Source organism: Cottoperca gobio, unplaced genomic scaffold, assembly GCF_900634415.1.
Source record: "Cottoperca gobio unplaced genomic scaffold, fCotGob3.1 fCotGob3_257arrow_ctg1, whole genome shotgun sequence".
Lineage (NCBI taxonomy): Eukaryota > Metazoa > Chordata > Actinopteri > Perciformes > Bovichtidae > Cottoperca > Cottoperca gobio.
The window spans coordinates 57,889-80,812 of NW_021166877.1; the positions used below are offsets into that span (position 1 = coordinate 57,889).

At 43.9% G+C, this 22,924-nt stretch overlaps 1 protein-coding gene across 1 annotated transcript in view; it reads left to right on the forward strand.

The window, feature by feature from the left end:
* LOC115005112 (voltage-gated potassium channel subunit beta-2-like) overlaps positions 1-22,924 on the forward strand; it is an 82,197-nt gene that overhangs the window by 4,875 nt on the left and 54,398 nt on the right. The window contains exons 3-4 of the mRNA XM_029426920.1: positions 16,535-16,572; positions 22,033-22,112. Of these exons, the coding sequence (XP_029282780.1) occupies positions 16,535-16,572; positions 22,033-22,112 (118 nt within the window). The remainder of the gene's footprint in view (positions 1-16,534; positions 16,573-22,032; positions 22,113-22,924) is intronic.

A 22,924-nucleotide genomic window follows, 5' to 3' on the forward strand; every position in this document is an offset into this window, starting at 1 on the left:
ATACAGAAATAAGACATGGTGTGCAACGGAAGGTGTGAAGACTTTCTGCTGACTTGATATCAATGGGGAGGTTGTTCCACCATTTTGGAGTCAGGACAGCAAACAGGTAGGTTTTATTTGAGGGGCATCTGGGTCCCACTCGCAGTGAAGGAGTAGCGAGCCGATTGGCCGATGCCGAGCGATGTGAGCGAGCTGGGGTGTTTGGTTTGACTGGAAGTAGGAAGGGCCTGATCCATTCACAGCACGGTAGACCAGCAGATTCGGGCAGCCACTGGTAACCAGTGAAGGGAGCGAAGGAGCGGTGTAGTGTGGGTGAACTTAAGTTATACATGGCAAATTATGCAAAATGGCCGCCACGGCAAAGTCCCCATTTTGATAATTATTCATTCTAGACGTCTTAAGAATGTACTGACCGCATTTCTAGATGGTCTGTAGGAGGAGTTTGTTAAAGTACAGTGATAGTCAAAGTAAAGCACCTTCCTGTTGCCAGTAGGTGGCACTATGACTATGAGTCAATATTGGCATGTAGATGTCTTCAGGCCACGACTCTTATCCAGCATGAGACATTTGGAACATAATGGAGAATGTATCTAGGTGAAACGCACGGCAGGGGCTGCGTTCTAGGTGGCGCTGTTGAGCCATGTTGGCACGTCCATGTGCAAAACCCATATTTTACTTACATTTTTACCATGTTTGAATTTTCTGTTGTCAGTGGTTCAACCCTAATAATTTCTGTGTATCACTGCAAGGCTATACCCCCGGCCTGTGTTTGTCTGGTGGAATAATAAATATTATGGGGGGTGATAATTCAATAAGAGGGCCACACCTCCTTTCCAGACTTTCAACTGTGGAGACTCAATCATAATTCAGTTTAAGGGATTGCCTGGACATGACGTTATTAGTGCCGACATGCACTACCATGCTGAATTTCCAGAGATAATGTTTGCGTGGGGGGAGACCCTAAGACAGTAACGGGTGGCTGATGTGAAGGAGAAGAAGTCACTGTAGCTGACACCGAGTGGAACAGGTTTTCAGGCTCCAGCAGAGTGACAAATGGGAACATTTGCCTCTGAGCGCCCGACAAATGAAACGGGAAGGCGGTGGAAGAGGTGACTGGTGGGTGGGAAGCGTTGTCTGGTGGCAGACCGCACTCGGTCCGATCTACAAGCAGGAGGCATACTACCCCTACGACTATTCAAATTTGAAAGTTTACTCTACATGACTTAGAACATTATGATCTATATGATTTAATGGCTATCCCCATGCTCTTTTATGTCTCATAAATTGTTACAGCTTTTTTTGGGTTGATACCAATTGTTACACAGATTTGGTGCTAAATTAAAAACATTTGACCACTCAATAATTAATAAAAATGTTCAGAAATCCCTCTAAAATACCATATTAAAACACCAAGACCTTGTGAAACACCATAGACAGGTTTAGGCCTACGGCGGAAACCAAACTTCCAGACCAATCAATATTAAGAAAGGGCATTAAAAACTAAAAGTGATTTAAAAGGATATTAAAAATGACAGAAAAAGAGTTGGTGAGTAATAGAGAAAAAAAGAGATTGATGGTCAGCCGTGTAGGATATATCATCTTTTAGACCTGAGTATGTTTTGACAACAGCCTTTTTTTGTAATCTTAAAATGTGTTTTGTACACTTAAAACCCAAATACAAATACACATATTTTTAAGAGCATAAACCTTGATGTTTCAGTGGTGGAGTTCATTTACTCATCATAATACAGATAACGCTTCACTATCATTTGTACTCCTGGAAGCCATTGGAATCATTTGTATTCTCAAACTTTTCAACCTACATACATACGTGCAGGGGGAACTCAAGGTTCAACTGAGAGGAGCCAAGGAGGAAGATACAATTAAAATAGAGCAGAAGCTACAGGACAACAACATGAGGGAGGTCTGGGATGGCATGAAAACCAGCAACACAACAGAGGGGGACGCTGTGAGAGCAAACCAGATCAACCTGTTCTACAACAGGTTTGAAAGCCCAGCTGTTGCAGACAGGAGCTGCCCAACCAGCACCACCCTACACACCCCCGCCCCTGCCCTGACCTCCCCCAACACAGCCTCCAGGGACTTTGCAACCCCCCTCCCCCCAATCACCCCCATGGACAATGCAATCCCCCCTCCCCTCCATCACCACCAAAGATCAGGTGAGCAGAGAGCTGAAGAGACTGCGTCCCAGTAAAGCGGCTGGCCCGGATGGAGTGTGTCCAAGGATGCTAAAGGCCTGTTCTGCGGAACTCGGGGAGCCCCTTCAGTGTATGTTCAAACTGAGCCTGCGGCTGGGGAGGGTCCCAGTGCACTGGAAGACTTCATGTCTCATCCCTGTCCCCAAAAAGAAACACCCTAGGGAGCCAGATGACATCCGGCCGGTTGCACTGACATAACACATGATGAAGACTATTGAGCGGCCGCTGCTCCATCACCTCAGACCCCAAGTCCTCCATGCACAAGATCCTCTGCAGTTCGCATACCAGGAGAAGGTGGGCGTGGATGACTCCATCCTCTATCTGTTACACAGGGCTTACTCTCATCTGGAAAAGGGGAGTGGCACGTGAGAATTATGTTTTTTGATTTCTCCAGCGCTTTTAACACCATCCAGCCCCTGCTCCTGAGAGATAAACTGACAGAGATGAGGGTGGACTTACATCTGGTGAGTTGGATTAAGGAAAGGCTGCACTTCCGACACTGTGGTCAGCAGCACTGGAGCACCACAGGGGACGGTACCCTCCCCTGTCTTGTTCACCCTCTACACCTTTGACTTCCAGCACAACTCTGAGCTCTGCCACATGCAGAAATACTCAGATGACACTGTACCGCCCTCGCTGCTCCGATTCTCCGGCCAGTCTCTCGCTCCATCGTCCCCTCACTCGCAAACAAGACCTCAAGGTACTTGAACTCCTTCACTTGGGGTAAGGGCTCATTCCCTACCCGGAGTAGGCAATCCACCGGTTTCCTGCTGAGAGCCATGGCCTCAGATTTTGAGGTGCTGATCGTCATCCTAACCGCTTCACACTTGGCTGCGAACCGATCCAGTGACTGTTGAAGGTCACAGACCGATGATGCCATAAGGACCACATCATCTGCAAAGAGCAGCGATGAGATTCTCAGGCCACCGAACTGTAACCCCTCTCCTCCACGACTACGCCTCGATATCCTGTCCATGAAAATCACGAACAGGATTGGTGATAAAGCGCAGCCCTGGCGGAGGCCAACAATCACTGGAAACGAGTCCGACTTACTGCCGAGTATCCAGACACAACTCTCGCTTTGGGTGTACAGGGATTGGATGGCCCACAGAAGTGACCCCCTCACCCCATACTCCCGCAGCACCTCCCACAGTATCACCCGGGGGACCCGGTCATACGCCTTCTCCAGATACACAAAACACATGTAGACCGGTTAAGCGTACTACCAGGCCCCCTCCAGGATTCCACGACCAGGACGGAATCCGCATTGTTCCTCTTCAATCAGAGGTTCGACTACCGGCCGAACCCTCCTTTCCAGTAGCATGGTGTAGACCAGGGGTCACTAACAGACCCAGACGGCGACCTATCCGGATCCGGACCTATAATCAATAAATTATTGAGGGATTTTCAATTTTGACGGGGTGCTTCTATTTTAACCGGCGCAGCTTTTCTCGTTTTTACTGACTGGTTTAGCGGTTCAGGAAACTCACAGACCAATTACATGCGAGTTAAGCCATCCCACGTGATGCTACTCAGCCAATCAAATCTGTGCATTCCAACCGTCAAACATTGCAACATTGAGGCGAGAGGTGCGTGACAGACGGAAAGACGAGTTAGCGATGCAGGGAGAGAAGACGGAGAAAGGGAGAGAAACACTGACGAAGAGACAAGTGAGCGACAGACAGGGAGAGAAACATAACTACTCATGGCGCTCTCCATGAAGAGAAAAGTCAACAGAGCTTTCAACCCAGAATGGACTCATTCATGTTCATCCTTCCCACTGGGAGCGCAACACCAATGTCTCATATGCTCATAGATCGTGGTGCTCATTAAAAGTGGCTATGAGAAACGCCACTATGAGACAAAGCACAACGCTTTTGACCAAACATACCCACTGAAGTCTGAACTGAGGGCACAGAAAATAAAGACTCAGAGCCCAATGTGATTTTGATTTGTGACAAAATAAAGCAAATAGGCCACCTGTCGGCATCATCAGCCACAGAGAACAGTTTAACCCAGGATGTGCTAGTCTGGGTTAAACTTTTCAATTGTTAAGATGTGCTGAGACTGATTTATTCTAACATTGGTTGAGACTGTTAAATAAAGATGTGAAACAGTTAAAGAAAAAGGGAAACACAAGCTGCTTTATTTAATTTTTCTAAGATTAAGCACAATTTTTCAAAAGCTATTTTATTTATTTTCTCAATTTTATTTTTAAATATAGCCCGAGAAGAATATTGTACATATTTACAGTATTATATAAATCTGTATAGTTCAATGTTAAGTGACAATAAATATTGTCTAAATGATCTTTATTAGATTTGTCAGTCAGTTGTTGATGATGCGCAGACGTTGATACAGCTGCTAGGCTACTTCAATATATATCACATTATGATGCTCTGGACCTTTGTGTGCGGAAATTTTCTCTAACTGGACCTCTTAGAATTTTAGTTGAATACCCCGGGTGTAGACTTTACCAGGGATGCTGAGAATTTGATACCCCTGTAGTTGCCACACACTCTCTGGTCCCCCTTTTTAAATAGGGGAACCACCACCCTGGTCTGCCACCCCCTAGGCACTGTCCCAGACTTCCACGCAATGTTGACGAGGCATGTCAACCAAGACAGCCCCTCAACACCCAAAGCCTTCAGCATTTCTGGACCCTGCGGCTTTGCCATTGTGGAGTTGTTTGACTACCTCAGTGACTTCCGTCAGGGAAATTGACGATGATCCCCCATCAGCTTCCAGCTCTGCCTCTACCATCTTCCCTGACCACCGGGGTCCACCACGGTATTCGAGGGTTACCGCCCCTTGAGGCATCTAACACCTTGAGACCACAGCTCATCACCGCAGCTTCAGCAATAGAGGTTTTGAACATCGCCCACTCAGGTTCAATGCCCCCAACCTCCACAGGGATGTCTGAAAAGCTTCACCGGAGGTGTGAGTTGAAGATCTCCAGGATAGGGACTTCCTCCAGATGTTCCCAGTTCACCCGCGCTACCCGTTTGGGCTTACCAGGTCTGTCCAGAGTCTTCCCCCACCCCTTGATCCAACTCACCACCAGACAGTGATCAGATGACAGCTCCGCCCCTCTCTTCACCCGAGTGTCCAAAACATGCGGCCTCAGATCATATGATACGATGACAAAATCGATCATTGACCCCTAGGGTGCTCTGGTACCACGTACACTTATGAGCATCCTTATGTTCGAACATGGTGTTTGTTATGGCCATTCCATGACTAGCACAGAAGTCCAACAACAAACGACCGTTCGGGTTTAGATCAGGGAGGCCGTTCCTCCCAATCACGACTCTCCAGGTGTCTCCATCATTTCCCACGTGTGCGTTAAAGTCTCCTAGCAAGACTACGGAGTCCCTCACTGGAGCCCCCTGCAGGGCTACATTCAGGGTCTCCAAGAAGGCCGAATACTTCGAACTGCGGTTTGGGGCAAAGGCACAAACAACAGTCAGAGTTTTCCCCCCCATAACCCGAAGGCATAGGGAGGAGATCCTCTCATCCACCAGGGCGAACTCCAACATAACGCCGCTCAGCCGGGGACTTGTGAGCATTTTCTCAACTGGGTTGTCTTTGATTGTGTAAACCCATCTACCCCCCACTGCATGTTTACCTTATGGCAATATTGTTAGTGAGAAAGAATAATTTTCCTTTAGAGAATTCATCTCCTCCTACATAGCCTTAGTCCACAATTCTGACTGGTGAGCTAATAGCTTCCTTCAGTGTTTGGGGTACATCACATATGACTCTATAACAATAATCAATACTGGTTAGTACCTCGTCTTCATCCCATTTTACCTCACACTCATAGTCTCTCAAATACTGAGGAGGTCTCCTCTCCCTCTTTGGATAATGTGTGCTGTTACCATTCTCCTTTTCACCCATGTTGGTGTTTGAGTCACACACCTCTGTTTTTGTTTCCTGTGGAGGTGAGTTTGTCATGTCAGTTTGTGGTACGTGGGTTTCATCTCTCTCCCTACGCACAACATACTCACTATTTTCTTGATCAGTCTGAGTGTGGCACTCGTTGACACTCTTTGTGATAAACTTCACCAACCTGTTTTTCATTACTTTTCCTGAGTCTGGATAGAAAACTAGATATGCCGGGCTATTCTTGTCATAACCAACAAAAATTCCCTTTTTACATCGTTTTACTTGTTGTATTTGTATGCATAGCACACTGACACAAATATTTTCATTTTTTAAAGATTAGGCTTCTTCCCTGTCAATATGTACAGAGTCTGCCCTACACGTCTGTTGTAGCATCTATTGCGAATAACTGCAGCAGTCTGAACTGCATATGACCACACATATTTTGGTAGGCTACTCTCAATTAACATGCATCTTGTCATTTCAAAGAGAGTTCTCCAATGTCCCTGGGCTGTCCCATTTTGATGGGGTGAATAAGGAGCTGAGTTTTCATGTCTATTGGCATTTGGTATTGGTATTTTTTCTGAGCAGTGACTGAAATGCATTGAATGTAAACTCGGTTCCATTATCCAATCTAACGCATTTGATTTTGCCCTAAGGTGCAACATCAGCAATAAACCTCTCTGTACCTTTAACCGTGTCACTCTTAGCTTTCAATAAATATGTAAAAACTGCTCCTGAATAGTCATCAGTGAATGCTAAGACATACTTGAATCCATCTTTTGTTGGCGGATCTATAGGCCCAGCTAAATCTGTGTGAACAAGTTCAAGTGCAACTTTTGCTCTTTCATCTGGCTCTCTATTCCTTCTCTGAAATTCAATTTACCTTTTGTACACACTTCACATTGTAAGTTAGATTTTACAGTTTTACTTTTGATTTTCATCCCCTCTGTGACACTTTCCAACTTTAACACATCCTCATAATTACATTGACCTAAAATTTCGTGCCATGTTTGAATATCGTAACACCCATGACATTCATTAAAATCATCTGTAACAGTGCTTAAGTAGCCACATTTTAATGTCAAATGTCGTATCGTTCTTGTGAACGAGCTTGTTCTGACCTTCTTTGAAGATTACTGTCGCTCCTTGGGTGGTCGCCGAATTGACCGAGAAGATGTCCTGTGGAAAAGATGCCCCAATCAGCATCATGCGGCTCATGCTGGTCTCCTGCAACCTCTGCCAGTTCCCCATCGTCCTTGGTCACATATCTCTCTGGACTTTGTTACCGGTCTTCCACCGTCCAACGGACACGCTGCCATCCTCACAGTGGTAGATTGGTTCAGTAAGCTGGCTCATTTTACTGCACAAACTCCCGTCGGCCAAGGAGACAGCAGAACTTATGCTTCTCCATTTTCCGTCTACATGGGTTGGCGGTCGACGTGGTCTCTGATCGGGGACCCCAGTTTACCTCAGTGTTCTGGAGAGAGTTCTGCACACTTATTGGGGCCACGGTCAGTCTTTCATCTGGCTTCCATCCCCAGTCCAATGGGCAGACGGAGAGGAAGAACCAAGAAATGGAGACTGCTCTGCGGTGCATGGTATCCAAACAACCCGCTTCCTGGTCGAAGCAACTTCTATGGGTGGAATACGCTCACAACACCCTGGTCAGCTCTGCCACAGGTTTTTCACCTTTCCAGTGCGCTTACGGTTTCCAACCTCCATTATTTCCGGCCCAGGAGAGAAAGGTTTCCTGCCCGTCCGTCCAGGCTTTCATTCACCGATGTCGCCAGACCTGGGACCAGGCCAGGACTACCCTCCTCCGCTCGGCCAACCATTACGCCACTTCAGCTAACTGCCGCCGCACTAAGGTGCCCTCCTATCAGGTGGGACAGAAGGTTTGGCTGTCCACCCAAGACATTCCATTATGGGTGGAATCTAAGAAGTTGGCACCAAGGTTTATCGGGCCCTCTGAAGATCATCAACCCTGTGTCAGTAAAACTCAAGCTACCCCGTGCTATGCGGATCCACTCGTTTTTCCACGTCTCTAAGATCAAGCCGGTTCGGGAGAGTCCATTGGTGCCAGTTGCTCCACCTCCACCACCTCCTCGGTTTATCAATGGTGGTCTCACCTATACGTTTTGCCGCCTGCTCCGTTCCCGTCGTCGTGGGAGAGGACTCCAGTATTTGGTAGACTGGGAGGGGTACGGGCCTGAGGAGAGGTCGTGGGGCCTGGCTCGACATGTTCTGGATACCCGGCTCATCAGGGAGTTCCACCAACGTCACCCTGATCAACCGGCTCGACCCACCAAACCAGTAAGTAGGGCCATGATTGAGACTTTTTTTTCCCCTTCTTCAGACATATATTGAGGACAATGAGGAGCTACCCTGGGACAAGGGCAAACCTACTGAGGGAGGAGAAGAGGGGGAAGCAGACAGGATCGTTTCTGATGAGTACTGGACTGCAAATATGGACACTCTTCACAAGAAAGAGCAGAGTCGTCTATACTTTCTGAGAAGGCTGGGGTCCTTCAAAATCTGCAAAAAACTGCTTTTGATGTTCTACCAGTCTGTAGTGGCCAGTGCTCTCTTCTATGCTGTGGTGTGTTGGGGACGAAGCAGCAAGAAGAGGAACGCTGGGTGGCTGGACAGACTGGTGAGGAGGGCTGGCTCTGTAGTGGGCACAGAGCTGGACTCCCCAGTGACAGTAGTGTTGCATGTTTAAATCTGAAAAGAGATGGATAAGGAATCTTTGGGTTATAATATCAAGTTATTTAGTCACTTCAAAAGTGCAGCAAAACATCAAATTATACTTATGAGGGCCGATTGGCTTTGCTGCTTCACAGACCACCAAAGTAGTTAACTGTGTCGCAGTTTCACAAAAAGGTCCCAAATGAGCTCTAACATTTAGTATATATCTCTAAAATAAGAGGGATGTTTCTTCTTATTATTGGTCGGTGTAGCTTTGTTGGTGCGGTAGGCGTGTCCACGCCTCTTGGCACAGTTTCATCTTTGGTGTCCGTCTTTGGTGTCTGTTTACATTTTGGAACTTAGGCTGAACAGTCAAGGTTTTTATGCATACGAGACAGTAGATTTCTGCTCAGTTTCTGGGCCTGGCTCAGGTTACTACAGTTTTACCACAACATCTTCTCAGTTCGAAGAACTCTCACGGTCTTCTCATGTCCTGGATTACTACAGTTCAACACAGCACCTGCTATGCTCGTGGAATGGGGATCTTTTTCTCACGCATCTGATCACATTCTAAACAAAGCTAGCTCCATTCACTTAGTGGGCCAGAGCTTTGAAACTAATGAAGGTATAAAGGTACAGTGTAAATCTAAGATTAAGCAAGTGATACTAAGTTTGGTGATAAATTCATGTTTCTACGAATAAGCAAGTAATACTCAGTTTGGTGATAAATTCATGATTTCCACAGTAGCAGAGAGAAGGACCTTGGATAAACTGTTATCCATCAATGGACAATGCCCACCACCCTGCAGAGGAACATGTTCAACGGCAGACTGCTGTCCCTGTCCTGCTCCACAGACAGGCTCAAGACCTCTTTTGATCCCCTGGCCATAAGACTGTACAACTCCTCTTGGTGATGGCAGGGGGATTCAGTTTCAAATCAAATCAAATCACATCAAATTTATTTGTATAGCCAAATATCACAAATTATATATTTGTCTCAGTGTGCTTTACAGACTGTACAGGTTACGACACCCTCTGTCCTTAGACCCTCGCATCGCACAAGGAAAAACTTCCTAAAAGAAACCCCATAATTAAAGGGGGAAAAATGGAAAAAACCTCAGGGAGAGCAACTGAGGAGGGATCCCTCTCCCGGGACTGACAGACGTGCAATAGATGTCGTGTGTACAGGATAAACAACATAGTACAAATACAACATTTGACAGAAATTATGTTGTGTTGAAAAAAGAGAAAATATGGATGAATCCAGGAAAATGTCAAAAATGCTTTCCGGTATCCAGCAGGACCGGGGCAGCAGGCGCAGCCACGATTCCTGATCCTGAAGTAAACTTTATCAGTGGCAGCCTGCCACATGAGAGACAGAAACTCCGGGGATGATGCCCCGGATGATGAGTTAGTAACATACATTTACATAAATGCATACAGATAGAGAGGGAGAAGAGAGGGAGGGGAGGAGAGAGGAAGAGAAGGAAGAGAGCAGGGAGGTGTCCCCCGGCAGTCTAAGCCTATAGCAGCATAACTAGGGGCTGATCCAGGGCAAACCTGAGCCAGCCCTAACTATAAGCTTTATCAAAAAGGAAAGTCTTTAGCCTACTCTTAAATGTGGAGAGTGTGACTGCCTCCTGAACACAAACTGGAAGCTGGTTCCACTGGAAAGGAGCTTGATAGCTGAAGGCTCTGGCTCCCATTGTACTCTTAGAGACTCTAGGAACCACAAGTAACCCTGCAGTCTGGGAGCGTAATGCTCTAGTTTTATAAGGTACTATGAGATCTTTAAGATATGCTGGAGCCTGACCATTAATTGCTTTGTAAGTCAGGAGAAGGATTTTGAATTCTATTCTGTATTTTACCGGGAGCCAGTGCAGAGCAGCTAATACAGGAGTAATATGATCCAGTTTCCTTGTTCTTGTCAATACACGTGCCACTGCATTTTGGATCAACTGAAGAGTCTTAAGCGACTTTTTGGGACAACCTGATAACAATGACTTGCAGTAATCCAGCCTTGAAGTAACAAATGCATGGACTAGTTTTTCTGCATAATTTCGGGACGAGGTGTTAATTAAGGATAAAACTTCTTTAAACAGTTTAGTTGGAATCGGGTCTAAAAGACAGGTTGATGGCTTAGACGATGAGATTGTTGAAGTTAGTTGGTTAAGGTTGATTGGAGTAAAACAGTCTAGATATATTTCAGGAGTTACTAATGTTTTTTAAAATTCCGGAGGTTGAAGTTAAGTCATTACCAATTGAGGGCAGGAGGACATTAATTTTGTCTCTAATAATTATAATTTTATCGTTAACGAAACTCATGAAGTCGTCACTACTGAGAGATATAGGAATAGAAGGCTCTGTAGAGCTGTGGCTACAGTGCTGAAAAGAGACCTGGGGTTATTCTTATTTTCTTCTATTAAGGAAGAGTAATAAGCTGCTCTGGCATTACGGAGAGCCTTCTTATGAGTTTTAAGATGATCTAAACAGACTAAACGAGATTCTTCCAATTTAGTGGAACGCCATTTACTTACAAGATTTCTCAACTTTTGTTTTAGTTTGCGGATTTGAAAATTAAGCCATGGAGCTTTCTTTTTCTGTTTTATGATCTTCTTCTTTAGAGGAGCGACAGAGTCGAGTGTTATTCGCAGTGAGGCTGCAGCGCTATCAACAAGATGATTCATTTGGGAGGGACTAAAGTTAGCATTGGAGTCCTCTGTTATATTGATATTGAGTCCTGGTATTGAATTAAGTGCTGATGGAATCACTTCCTTAAATTTAGTCACAGCACTATCAGATAGACATCGAGCGTAGGATATTTTGCCTACTGGCTTGTAGTCCAGTAACAGGAATTCAAAAGTTATAAAAATATGGTCTGATAAAAGAGGATTATGTGGATACACTGATAAACTTTCAATTTCAACACCATATCCCAGAACAAGGTCCAGAGTGTGGTTTAAACAGTGAGTTGGTTCATGTACATTTTGACTGAACCCAACTGATTCTAATATTGAGATAAATGCATTACACAGTAACAAATAAAACAACCTTTATTGTTTTCCATGTTGGATTTGAGAGCGTAAGAACAAGGCTTTCAAAAGAGTTATAGTTTAATTTAGGTTTTGGATTGATCAAGAGGTTTGAGCCAAATATGGCCGCAACTCCACCTCCTCGGCCAGTGCCTCGAGGAATGTGAGTATTAATATGACCAGGTGGAGTGGATTCATTTAGACTGACATATTCTTCATGTCTCAGCCAGGTTTCAGTGAGACAAAATAAATCAATCTTATTATCTGATACTAAATCATTTACTAATCCAGCTTTCGTTGATAAAGATCTGATGTTTAAGAGCCCACATTTAATTTTTTGATTTAGTTGCACTTTTGCAGCGGTGTTGTTTATGTTAATTAGGTTTTCATGTATAACTTCTCTTCTGTTAACCATAGATTTTATTAATTTCAGTGGTCGTGGGGCAGACACAGTCACTATGGGGATTTGAGTGGGTGACTGCCCGGAAAGAAGCACAGAGAAGTGTTTTAAGACTGCAACTCTGGGGTGTCATGGATTAGGTCCACTAATACATTTTGTAATATTATTGGATATGAGATCTGCTCCATCCAAAGTAGGATGGATGCCGTCACTCCTAATCAGACCAGGTCTTCCCCTGAAAGTCCACCAATTGTTTACGAAGCCCACATCATTATCTGGACACCACTATGAGAGCCAGCAACGGAATGATGACATGCGGCTAAACATGTCATCATTCAAAAGATTTGGCAGAGGACCAGAGAAAACTACGGAGTCCGACATTGTTTTGGCAAATGTACACATCAACTCCACATTAACTTTAGTACACTCCGATTGACGCTATCGCGTGTCATTACCGTGTCAGAAACATTAACAACCGGAAATGACCCGCTTACCGTAAAGCACAGTCACAGTCACAGTTCCTATACTGTTTATTTAATATGCCTTTACAACTTAACTTCTGATTTCCTCTCTGCTCTGTTCAGCTGTCTTCTCAATCTTTAAATCCATTTAAACACACATGTCGTTGCGTTGTGTAGTTAAAGCTTTTATGTTATTTTATGTAGGATGCTCTTTTAATAAGTAGATCTTAGAGTGCTAAAGGGTTTACTTTTCAAGCCAAAAGGTGTTTCACACTTTCCGTTTTCTTTATTACACTACATTTATACACAATTTAATTGTATTATGGTCACCTGGGAAGAGTATCACCAGGCTCCCTTAATAGTCACATTGTTTTGTGAGTTGTTGAGGTAAGGGAAACTTTGTGACTTTGTGTAACACAGTCTATGACAAATTCGTAATTATTCATGCCTTGTTGTAAATTCGGCAAACATAATACATTAAATTATTTATGTATTTGTTTAAAAATAATTGTTAGCTTGTCCTGCCTGTTACTGTACCGCTAAAATCAGCTGTTCAGATCAGTGCTGTTGCACAGTTATTTCTTACTGTAAATTATTAATTTCCCACTCGTATAGCTTTAATTTTTGTAATTCTGTTGAATAACGCAATATTGGAGCTTCTCACAAAACAAAACAAGTGGTATTATCAGTACCAACAGGCGTGTCTCCTTCAGCCGCTACTTAATGCAAACAATCGACGTTTTACAAATACAGCATCAGGATAATATTGTCATGACCTGGTCATTATGATATAATCATGATGAGGGTGGGCATTACCTGGGGGATTTCCTTTCAGCCATGTACCTGATGGAGACCCAGCAGGGATCCCTCACGGACCTGCCAGGGCATCATAAGGGAGGGAAGGGCTGGATCTGAAAGATAGAAGGACCAATTAACACAACATAATACAAGGAAATCTGAAGCAGTCAGCAACACTTCTGTAACTTGAGGGAAGATTTGAGGACACCAAAAACCATAATGACTTGAGAACAACAATGTGAATGTCCTGGAGTGGCTGTGTCAGAGTCCTGATTTTTATCCAATTGGGAATTTGTGGGCTGTTCACTCATGAAATACTCACAACCTGGCTGAGCTGGAGCAGTTTTGCCAAGAAGAATGGTGAAAATGTTTTAACTTAATTATTTATTTATACATTAAGGTATGACCAGGGGACAGATATGTCAGACATGAAGTTCTTCACAGTTTTAGCTCATTTTGAAAGCGAGGTGGTCTCCTTAGAGAAGCAGTCCAAATTCAGGGTTCAGCCAACAGCCTTCTGGGATGCCCATCATGCTGATTTTCTTCCTCCTAGATCTGGCTTACAGGTCCTCACACGAGTCGGGTACTCAGTGTAGCCACTGTGAATTCCAGTTTGGTTACACAGATACTGTGGTCTATGGAGCCTGTTCTAGGTCCTGTATGGTTTCCCCCCTGGGAGTCAATTTTCCGCTCTATTGACTTAATCAAACTCTTAAGTTCCTCTTTAATTAGAACTAAAAGTTCGCTCATTGAACAATTAACAGAGGTGAAGTATATTTAGGGAACATTTTAGATTCTCACTTAGTCTTAAGACTAAGTCTTTCAAAAAGATTTTTAAAACGATATAAACTATAAGCCTTTTATATATTTTTTTCATTTTATTTGCCGTGAGATTAGTTTTGATTACATCAGAGCGGGAGCCAGAAATTAGGTGTGTAACGCCAAAAGTGGGAGAGCTGGCAACCCTTTTTTGTATCACTACAGTTTCAAACAGCCACACTTTTGCTTTTAGTCCCATTAGTCTGTTTTTTACCGTTACCACAACTGGACCCATGAAAAAGAAACTGTTAACACTAGCTAGACCATACCTGTCAACATTTGAATTTCAAAATAAGGGACATCCATCCATACCTTAACGCTCTCAGCCACCCAGCCCCCACCCATATAATGTAAATGTAAACACATAAAGGACAGGTAGCCTATATACATTCAGGAAATACATGTTTATTTAAAGTATCTATTACTTGTACAGACATGTTTATAAGATGTATGTATTTTATTTGTTAGTTATTATCATCAATTTATTTGATGATTGATGAGTTGTGTGTCTTTTGTTTTCCCCGACGAGTACATCCTTGCGATGGCAGAGTCAGGGAACATGTCTGCTACACTGCGACTGAAATCATCACAGTAGCTGAATTTATATAATTTTTTGCCACAAAGCATTGACATCTTTACCTCAGCTTTGGTCACTTGGTCTGCCTCCGAAACAGTTCTTGTCACAAATGAAGTCATTGACAGTGTATGTTTTTGTGCCTCTTGGCGGGCTTGTGCTTGGACGATTTTTCATGCTGGCGAACCTCGCTTATTCTGCCGTGTGCAAAGCTAAAATCTGAATGGCAAACTTTACAAAAAGCATTAGTTTGCCCGACTCAGGGAAGGTCTCCTCCCATTTGACCAGGTACTTGCATAAAGTTTTAACTTTTTCGGCAGGTACAACTGCGCCTCCATCTATCTCCCGTTCACTGTGACTCTCATCCATATTTTTAGTCTTCTTCTGTGTTATTGTTCCTGTTTTCTTCTTCTGTGGATTTACTGGCGGATAATGTTTTTCTAAAGTTAAACATAATACTGCCACCTGCTTTACCGGAGGCCACTTTATCATATACACTTTTTTAAATTAGGGCTATTTATATTTTTGAAAGGTTAAAAATACGAGATAAATACGGGAAAATATTTAAACGGGAGGATAGAAGGAAAAATACGGGATAATCCCGGGAAAAACGGGAGGGTTGACAGGTATGAGCTAGACCCCTCCATTCTATAATGCAAGATCTACATACTGAGTGTTTGAGAACTGCTAAAGGTGTGAAAAAAGTAATGTTGAGGGGAATTCTGTGCTAATGTTAACACGGTGGGCTTCCACTTTCTGAGAGGAATTTCTGACTGAAATACAAACTTAATAGCATGATGAGACCTCCTAAATGTGTAATGTTGTAAAGGGACAGCTTGTTAACAACCTGCTACATGTGGGCTTGTTAAAAAAAGGAACTTTGTTTTGTATTGTTCATAAACTCATAAGCTATACAGGGCTATGTGCTCCTGTGGGTAGCGTCTCACATAAATCTACAGTGGTTCCACCAGCAACTCCCTTTAAATGTAAGTTAAACCGTGCCATGGGATACTCCCGGAGGCAACAAATATATCCAAAAACACAGAACAAAACTAATTTTAGTTAATTTCTGTCAAAACACCAGTCAGGGATGACATAAAATTTCGATGACTTAATGTGTTAAGTATAAAAAATCTCAGTTTCTCACTATAGAGCAAATTCTTAATGTCTAATGTAAAGGGAGTAATGACTAAGTGGAAGAGGGAGTAATTTTGGACACAGCTTTAAAGTCTTCACCAGGAACCTGTCGAAAGTTAAATTGTGCAAAAAGAATACTTTATGCCAATGACCAAGCTTTGAAAATAGTTTCAATCTAACATATTCAGTCTGTTCAGGGGGGAAATGAGAACAACAGCTTTGACAATTATGAGCAAGAGAACTTTATTACTCAATCAAATGTACGCACCCAATTCCTCTTGCTGGCTCAAAATATCTGTGAAACAAATTATTCTGTCTTCACTCATGCACAAATATAATTCTGCTCTGAAGAAATCTGTGACTGCACAGCTTCAAATACTGGTTTGCAAACTGAACAATTCTTAAATTTGTTGTAATTCCTTTGTCGTTTATTTACTTTTAGAAATTTCATAATAATTTCCTGTTATCAAAGCAAGTAAGCACACAATTACAGTGTAATTATTTTTATTTTTGTGCAGGCACGTGGGTTACCTTTGGAGGCCAGATAACGAATGAGGTAGGAGAGAATACCTGAACAAATTTACAATCTCATGTATTCCAGGCTTAAAAGGGTGTTACAATGACAGAATAGTGTTACCAAGTTACATACATGAACATCTAGAATATGTGCAAATTGCACAAGAAATACAACACACTGACTATATCCATCCATCCATCGTCTACCGCTTATCCGGGGTCAGGTCGCGGGGGCAGCAGCTCCAGTAAGGAACCCCAAACTTCCCTTCTCTGGGCCACTTCCGCCAGCTCCTTACTGGGGGATCCCGAGGCGTTCCCAGGCTAGTGAGGAGATATAATCTCTCCACCGAGTCCTGGCTCTTCCCAGCTTGACGTGCCTGGAACACCTCCCTAGGGAGGCGGCCAGGTGGCATCCTTACTAGATGCCCAAACCACCTCAACTGGCTCCTTTCAACGCAAAGGAGCAGCGACTCTACTCTCAGTCTCTCACGGATGGCTGAGCTTCTCACCCTATCTCTAAGGGAGACGCCAGCCACCCGTCTGAGAAAACCCATTTTGGCCGCTTGTACCCGTGATCTCGTTCTTTCGGTCATGACCCAGCCTTCATGACCATAGGTGAGGGTAGGAACGAAGATCGCCCAGAAGATCGAGAGCTTTGCCTTCTAGCTCTGCGCTCTTTTCGTCACAACGGTGCGGTAAAGCGAATGTAACACCACCCCCGCTGCTCCGATTCTCCGGCCAATCTCTCGCTCCATCGTGCCCTCACTCCCCATATCCGCCTGACGCCTCACACCTTGGGCAACTCCGGAGAAGAATAGAGTCCAACCCCTATCCAGGAGTACGGTTCTAGAGCCAAGACTGTGCGTAGAGGTAAGCCCCACCAGATTCAACTGGTAGCGCTCCACCTCCCGCACTAGTTCCGGCTCCTTCCCCCACAGAGAGGTGACGTTCCACGTCCCCAGAGGCAGCCTCTGCTGCCCGGGCCTGGTCCGTCGAGTTCCCTGACCATCACTGCCACCCGTGTGACAGCACACCCGACCCCAGCGGTTCTTCCTGTGAGTGGTGGGCCCACAGGATGGATGGGAGGCACCACGTAGCTTATTTGGGCTGTGCCCGACCGGGCTCCGTGGCAAACCCGGCCACCAGGCGCTCGCTGTCGGGCTTCCTCCGGGCAGGGTCTCTCCTTCTCTTTCCCTTTTTTTCATGAAGTCATTTTGAACCATTTTTAGTCTGGCCCCTGCTTCCATCCTTAAAATTTCAAAGACGGTGGTTCATAAGAACAAGGTCCTGCAGCAGACATTGGGGACAACAAATCTACAGACCGGCAGAGGGCAAAAATGCCTCTCCACTGACCGGGATGACCGCCAACTCATTCGAATGTCACTCAACAAGTGACCGACAAAAAGAATGCCAAACTGCAGCTGGGGTGAAGTGCACAGCGAGGATGGTTCTAAACAGGCTCCTATGGGCCGGGCTGAAGTCAGGCAAAGGGCAATGAGAAGCAAAGAAGAGCCAGGCTGAGGTTTGCAAAAGATCGTAAGGATTGGACCGTACCGGACTGGAGTAAGGTCATCTTCTCTGGTCAGTCAAATTTTCAGTTTTGCCCAACACCTGGTCGTTTAATGGTTAGACGGAGACCTGCAGAGGCCTACGATCCAGTGTCTCGCACCCACTGTGACATCTGGTGCAGGATCGGTGATGATCTCGGTGCTTCAGCAAGGCTGGAATAGGGTTGATGTATCTTTGTGAAGGACGCATGAATTAAACCACGTACAAGGTTGTACTGGAAGAATTCTTGCTTCCTTCTGCTCTGACAATGTTCCCCAACTCTGAGGATTGGTTTGTCCAGAAGGACAATGCTCTGTGCCACACAGCCAGGTCAATCAAGGTGTGGATGGAGGATCACCACATCAAGACCCTGTCATGGCCAGCCCAATCTTCAGACCTGAACACCATTGAAAACCTCTGGAATGTGATCAAGAGGAAGATGGATGGTCACAAGCCATCAAACAAAGCCGAGCTGCTTGAATGTTTGCAACAGGAGTGGCATCAAGTCCCCCAACAGCAATATGCAGACTGGTGGAGAGTATGCCAAGACGCATGAGCGCTGTTAATGAAAATCAGGGTTATTCCACCAAATAATGATTTCTGAACTCTTCCTAAGTTAAAACATTAGTATTGTGCTGTTTAAAAATCAATATGACTTGTTTTCTTTGCATTATTCAAGGTCTGAAAACACTGCATCTTTTTTGTTATTTTGACCAATTGTAATTTTCTGCAAATAAATGCTCTAATTTACAATATTTTTATTTGGAATTTGGGAGAAATGTCATCAGGAGGACACGTTCCCTACTGACTCAGAAGGCGATGCAGGTTCTTGCCCAGGCTCTTGTCATCACGCCTTGACTACTGCAACTCCCTCCTTGCTGGACTGCCTACATGTGCCAACTCTACAGCTCATCCAGAATGCAGCAGCCCGACTGGTCTTCAATCTATCCAAGTTCTCCCACACTAAACCGCTTCTCCGCACCCTTCACTGGCTACCAGTGGTGGCCTGAATCTGCTTCAAGACTCTGGTGCTGGCCTACCGTGCTGTGAATGGATTAGCCCCTTCCTACATCCAGGCCATGGTCAAAACATACACCACAGCGTGTTCACTTTGCTGCCAATCGGCTTGCTACTCCCTCACTGCGAGTGGGACCCAGAGTCCCCTCAAACAAAACCCGCCTGTTTGCTATCCTGGCTCCAAAATGGTGGAACGACCTCCCAATTGATGTCAGGTCATCAGACAGACTTCACACCTTCCGTCGCAGACTGAAAACTCACTTGTTTCGACTGCATCTCGGCGAATGAAGAAAGAAAATATACTTCTCACTAACTGGGAGAAGTATGTGCAATGTTATATTTTGGTAGTATGTATATTCGCTTAGGTCTGGGGTGGCAGAGACGAGAGAACAACACAAGGGAACAGCTTGTGTTTTTCTTTCGTCTTCCAGGCCTACATAGGACTGCTTTGCCGGGAGGGAAGCGTTCGGCGGCTCCGGCAGCTTGGATTTGTCCTACTGATTGATAGCCTACTGATCTGGTCCATCTCCCAGCTACCACACACTCTACTCCCAGCGAAGCAGCCTCCCGCCAACGTTGAGGACGAGGCGAGGGTGCAAGTCGTTTTTTCCTTTCTGCCACTTTGAATTTAATCAAAACAAACTATCAAAATGTGCAAGGATCATTTATGTATTGGCAAGCCCTTCTTGAGTCATGGAAGCTATACTTCTACTCAAGGCAAACTGACACTTTAACCTTACATACCTTTTTTGGTGGCATTTATTGGTCATGTGCTTTATTTATGCTAACAACAAGAACAATTTGCCACCCTCCTCCATTAATCTAATACAGAGTTCCCTCTCTCACCTGGAAAAGGATGGGGGCACTGTGAGAATCATGTTTTTTGATTTCTCCAGTACGTTCAAACACCATTCAGCCCAAGCTTCTGTGGGACAAGCTGGAGCGCTTGGGGGGGGGGGGGGGGATAGATAGATAGATAGATAGATAGATAGATACTTTATTCATCCCTCCTCACCAACCGTCCACAGTATGTGAGGACTAGAAGAACTTTTCCGACATGATTGTCTGCAGCACGGGGACTCTCAGGGAACATTTCTGGCTCTGTTTCTCTTCACCCTCTACACTGCAGACTTCACCCACAAAACAGCAAACTGTCATCTGCAACCAGTGACAGAGGGCTTCACCCACAGTGTCTCACAAAGAGATACAGGTCCTTTCTACCTGCAGTCAGACACCACAGTCCCCGGTGGACCACCACACACACCAATACTGACTCTGATAACACTGTTGTGCAATCACACTGCTCATGTGCAATATTTATTTTGTACTATTTATTATTGTTGAATTAGTGGGAGCCATTAGGGGTATACATTCTTCACCAATGGTAAAAGGTTTCTTCTCTCTCTTTCGCTCTCCGTTCACTCGCATTTGTTGATGTGGTGGCCTTCTGTAATTGTGTATGTCCTTCTTGTTCATGTCAAGGGCTTGTTTTTTAACGCTGGGTGCCGGCGAAGCAGTTTTGGGTCTTTTCCCCTTTCCAAAAAAGCTCTTTAAAGACGTTTGTTTTCCACTCATTCTTGCTTGTGGGCTTAATTTTTGAAGTAAAGTATCACGTGACTGAGTCGAGCGTCTTGACCTATGGTCTTGACATGTGTCAAGAGACACAGACGCACAGACGGATGTATCCGGTGATTTTTCAAAATAAAACCTTTTGGTGGAAGCTTGCACTTTACTAGTCTTAAGATTTGTAACAATAGGAGCTGAAACCTCAAAATCCATTCATAGTTAAGAATTAAAAGTAGAGGGCTTGAACCAGGAGCTCTCTTCCAATGGGACCTTTTCAAATCCGGACCGACTTACTCATCATTACGAGATGCTCACCCAACAAATCTCCCTTCTCCACAAGAAGCCATCCCAGGAAGCAAGTGAGTATTTCTACAATGCCCCTGTCAACTTGCTTTAAACCCTGGTGCTTTTACCATTTCTAACTTCCATTGGCAATTTAGAATGAAGCTTTTGTACAGTTGATTTGACTCACTGCTTCTCAGGTAACATCTCACCTGTTTATCAGGTCTCTCATACCAACTACATATTTGACAACTCGACATCATTCATTTGAGCCATTAACTAGCCATAGCCTTGTGTGCCAGTTTCCCCTTTCCCTCTTTTGTCTTGTTTGTAAAATGCTGTAATTGTTGTGTAATCTGTAGAATTAGTAATACATTTGTTTGTTACTAAATCTGACCTTGTTGTTTTTTTCTTGTGCTTGTAGCTTGGTTACTTAGCCTAAAAATAGATGTAGTCTTCAAAAAAAATTATACTTCATATAATATATATATAATAAACTCATCATAATTCCATTTGACATCTTTTGTGTGGCCCACAAGGAGGACTTTTTTCCCTTTTACCTGTCACTGGACGACTAATTTAATATTTGAGTTGTGGACAATAATAATAATTCTTTAAAATCTATTTGAGTGCACAAATTCCTGCGTATAAGAATAATTTATGCTTCCCATTACCTGCTTTTACCCCTTTGAAGAAATAAAGGACTGTATAAGTTTTTCTCGTCTATCCCAAAATATTTTGTTGAATTCCTTTTCCCCAGGTTGTAGTTTATAGATATCCCGCTCTAAACCAAAAATGTAGACCTCATGGTCCTTGAATCTGGGATTCAAAGTCATTAGGATTCTTCATCTGGGAGCCTTGAATACTCTTACAAAATGGTACAGATTTGTCAGTCTATCTAATAGATGTTGAGACGTGAAGTGGTGGACAAGTTGTTCTTAAATGTACTGTATAGTGAAGCATTCTTCATACAACTGCTTCATCTCTTAATAATATTTCAACTTTTCAGCAGAAAGGGCAGGGGGAGAGAAAGTACAACCGTTTTACATTTTGCTCATCTTTATCATCTCACATTTTGCTGTTGAAGGTGGCAGAGGAGCTGATGACTTTGGCATATGACAATGGGATCAATCTGTTCGACACAGCTGAAGTGTATAATGCTGGAAAGTAAGTATGACTACGTAGGAATTGTCATTCCAAGTAAGGATAAAAAAAAGGGGACTCAATACACTTTTATTTATGCTCAGCCACATAAATGTGTCTGTCTTGTTATACAAATCAAGATAACCCTCAGTCCAGTCATTTCTCAAGTCTCTCCAAGCTAAAGCAGAGGGATGTACTACAAAGCCAGTCGGACAGACTAAATCTAAAACCCAATCAGAGAAAACAGGTATCATCAACAGTCTTTTTTAACCAAGTTTTCTTCATCAGGCTCTGTGTATGTTCCCATAAATGGGGGCATTTGTTGAGTCATTTGACTCTTCTACCGCACAAAAGCGACCGATTGCATGCTGCATACTTTCGCCTGCGAAGAATTAGAATTACTCCAAAAAAAGCATCACTGTTTTTGCAAATAAGGCCAGAGAGAAATTACTAATCGTTTAAATTTGTAATGTTTTGGTTTGAAGGAATTTCATATGCGTCATAATGATAAATAATGTTGTGAACTATTTATAAATGCTACAGTCTAATTGCTCTAAATTCCTAGACATCTTACATCAGTTTTTACAAGGACCTTTTAACCTTGTCAACAATACACCATGGTTTACATCAGGAGTGGGGAACCTCCGGCCTCCGGGCCGTATATGTAGACCTCGAGGTAATTCATAAACACACGCAAAAAAATCCACTTGAAAAAAAACAAAACAAATCTAGACAGCAATAGTATAAAATGGCCGACTGTTTTTCCTGACCAAGGTCAGGTTCCATGAACACAACACGAGCGGAACGTGTCATCACGTGGTCACGTCATGTCAAAA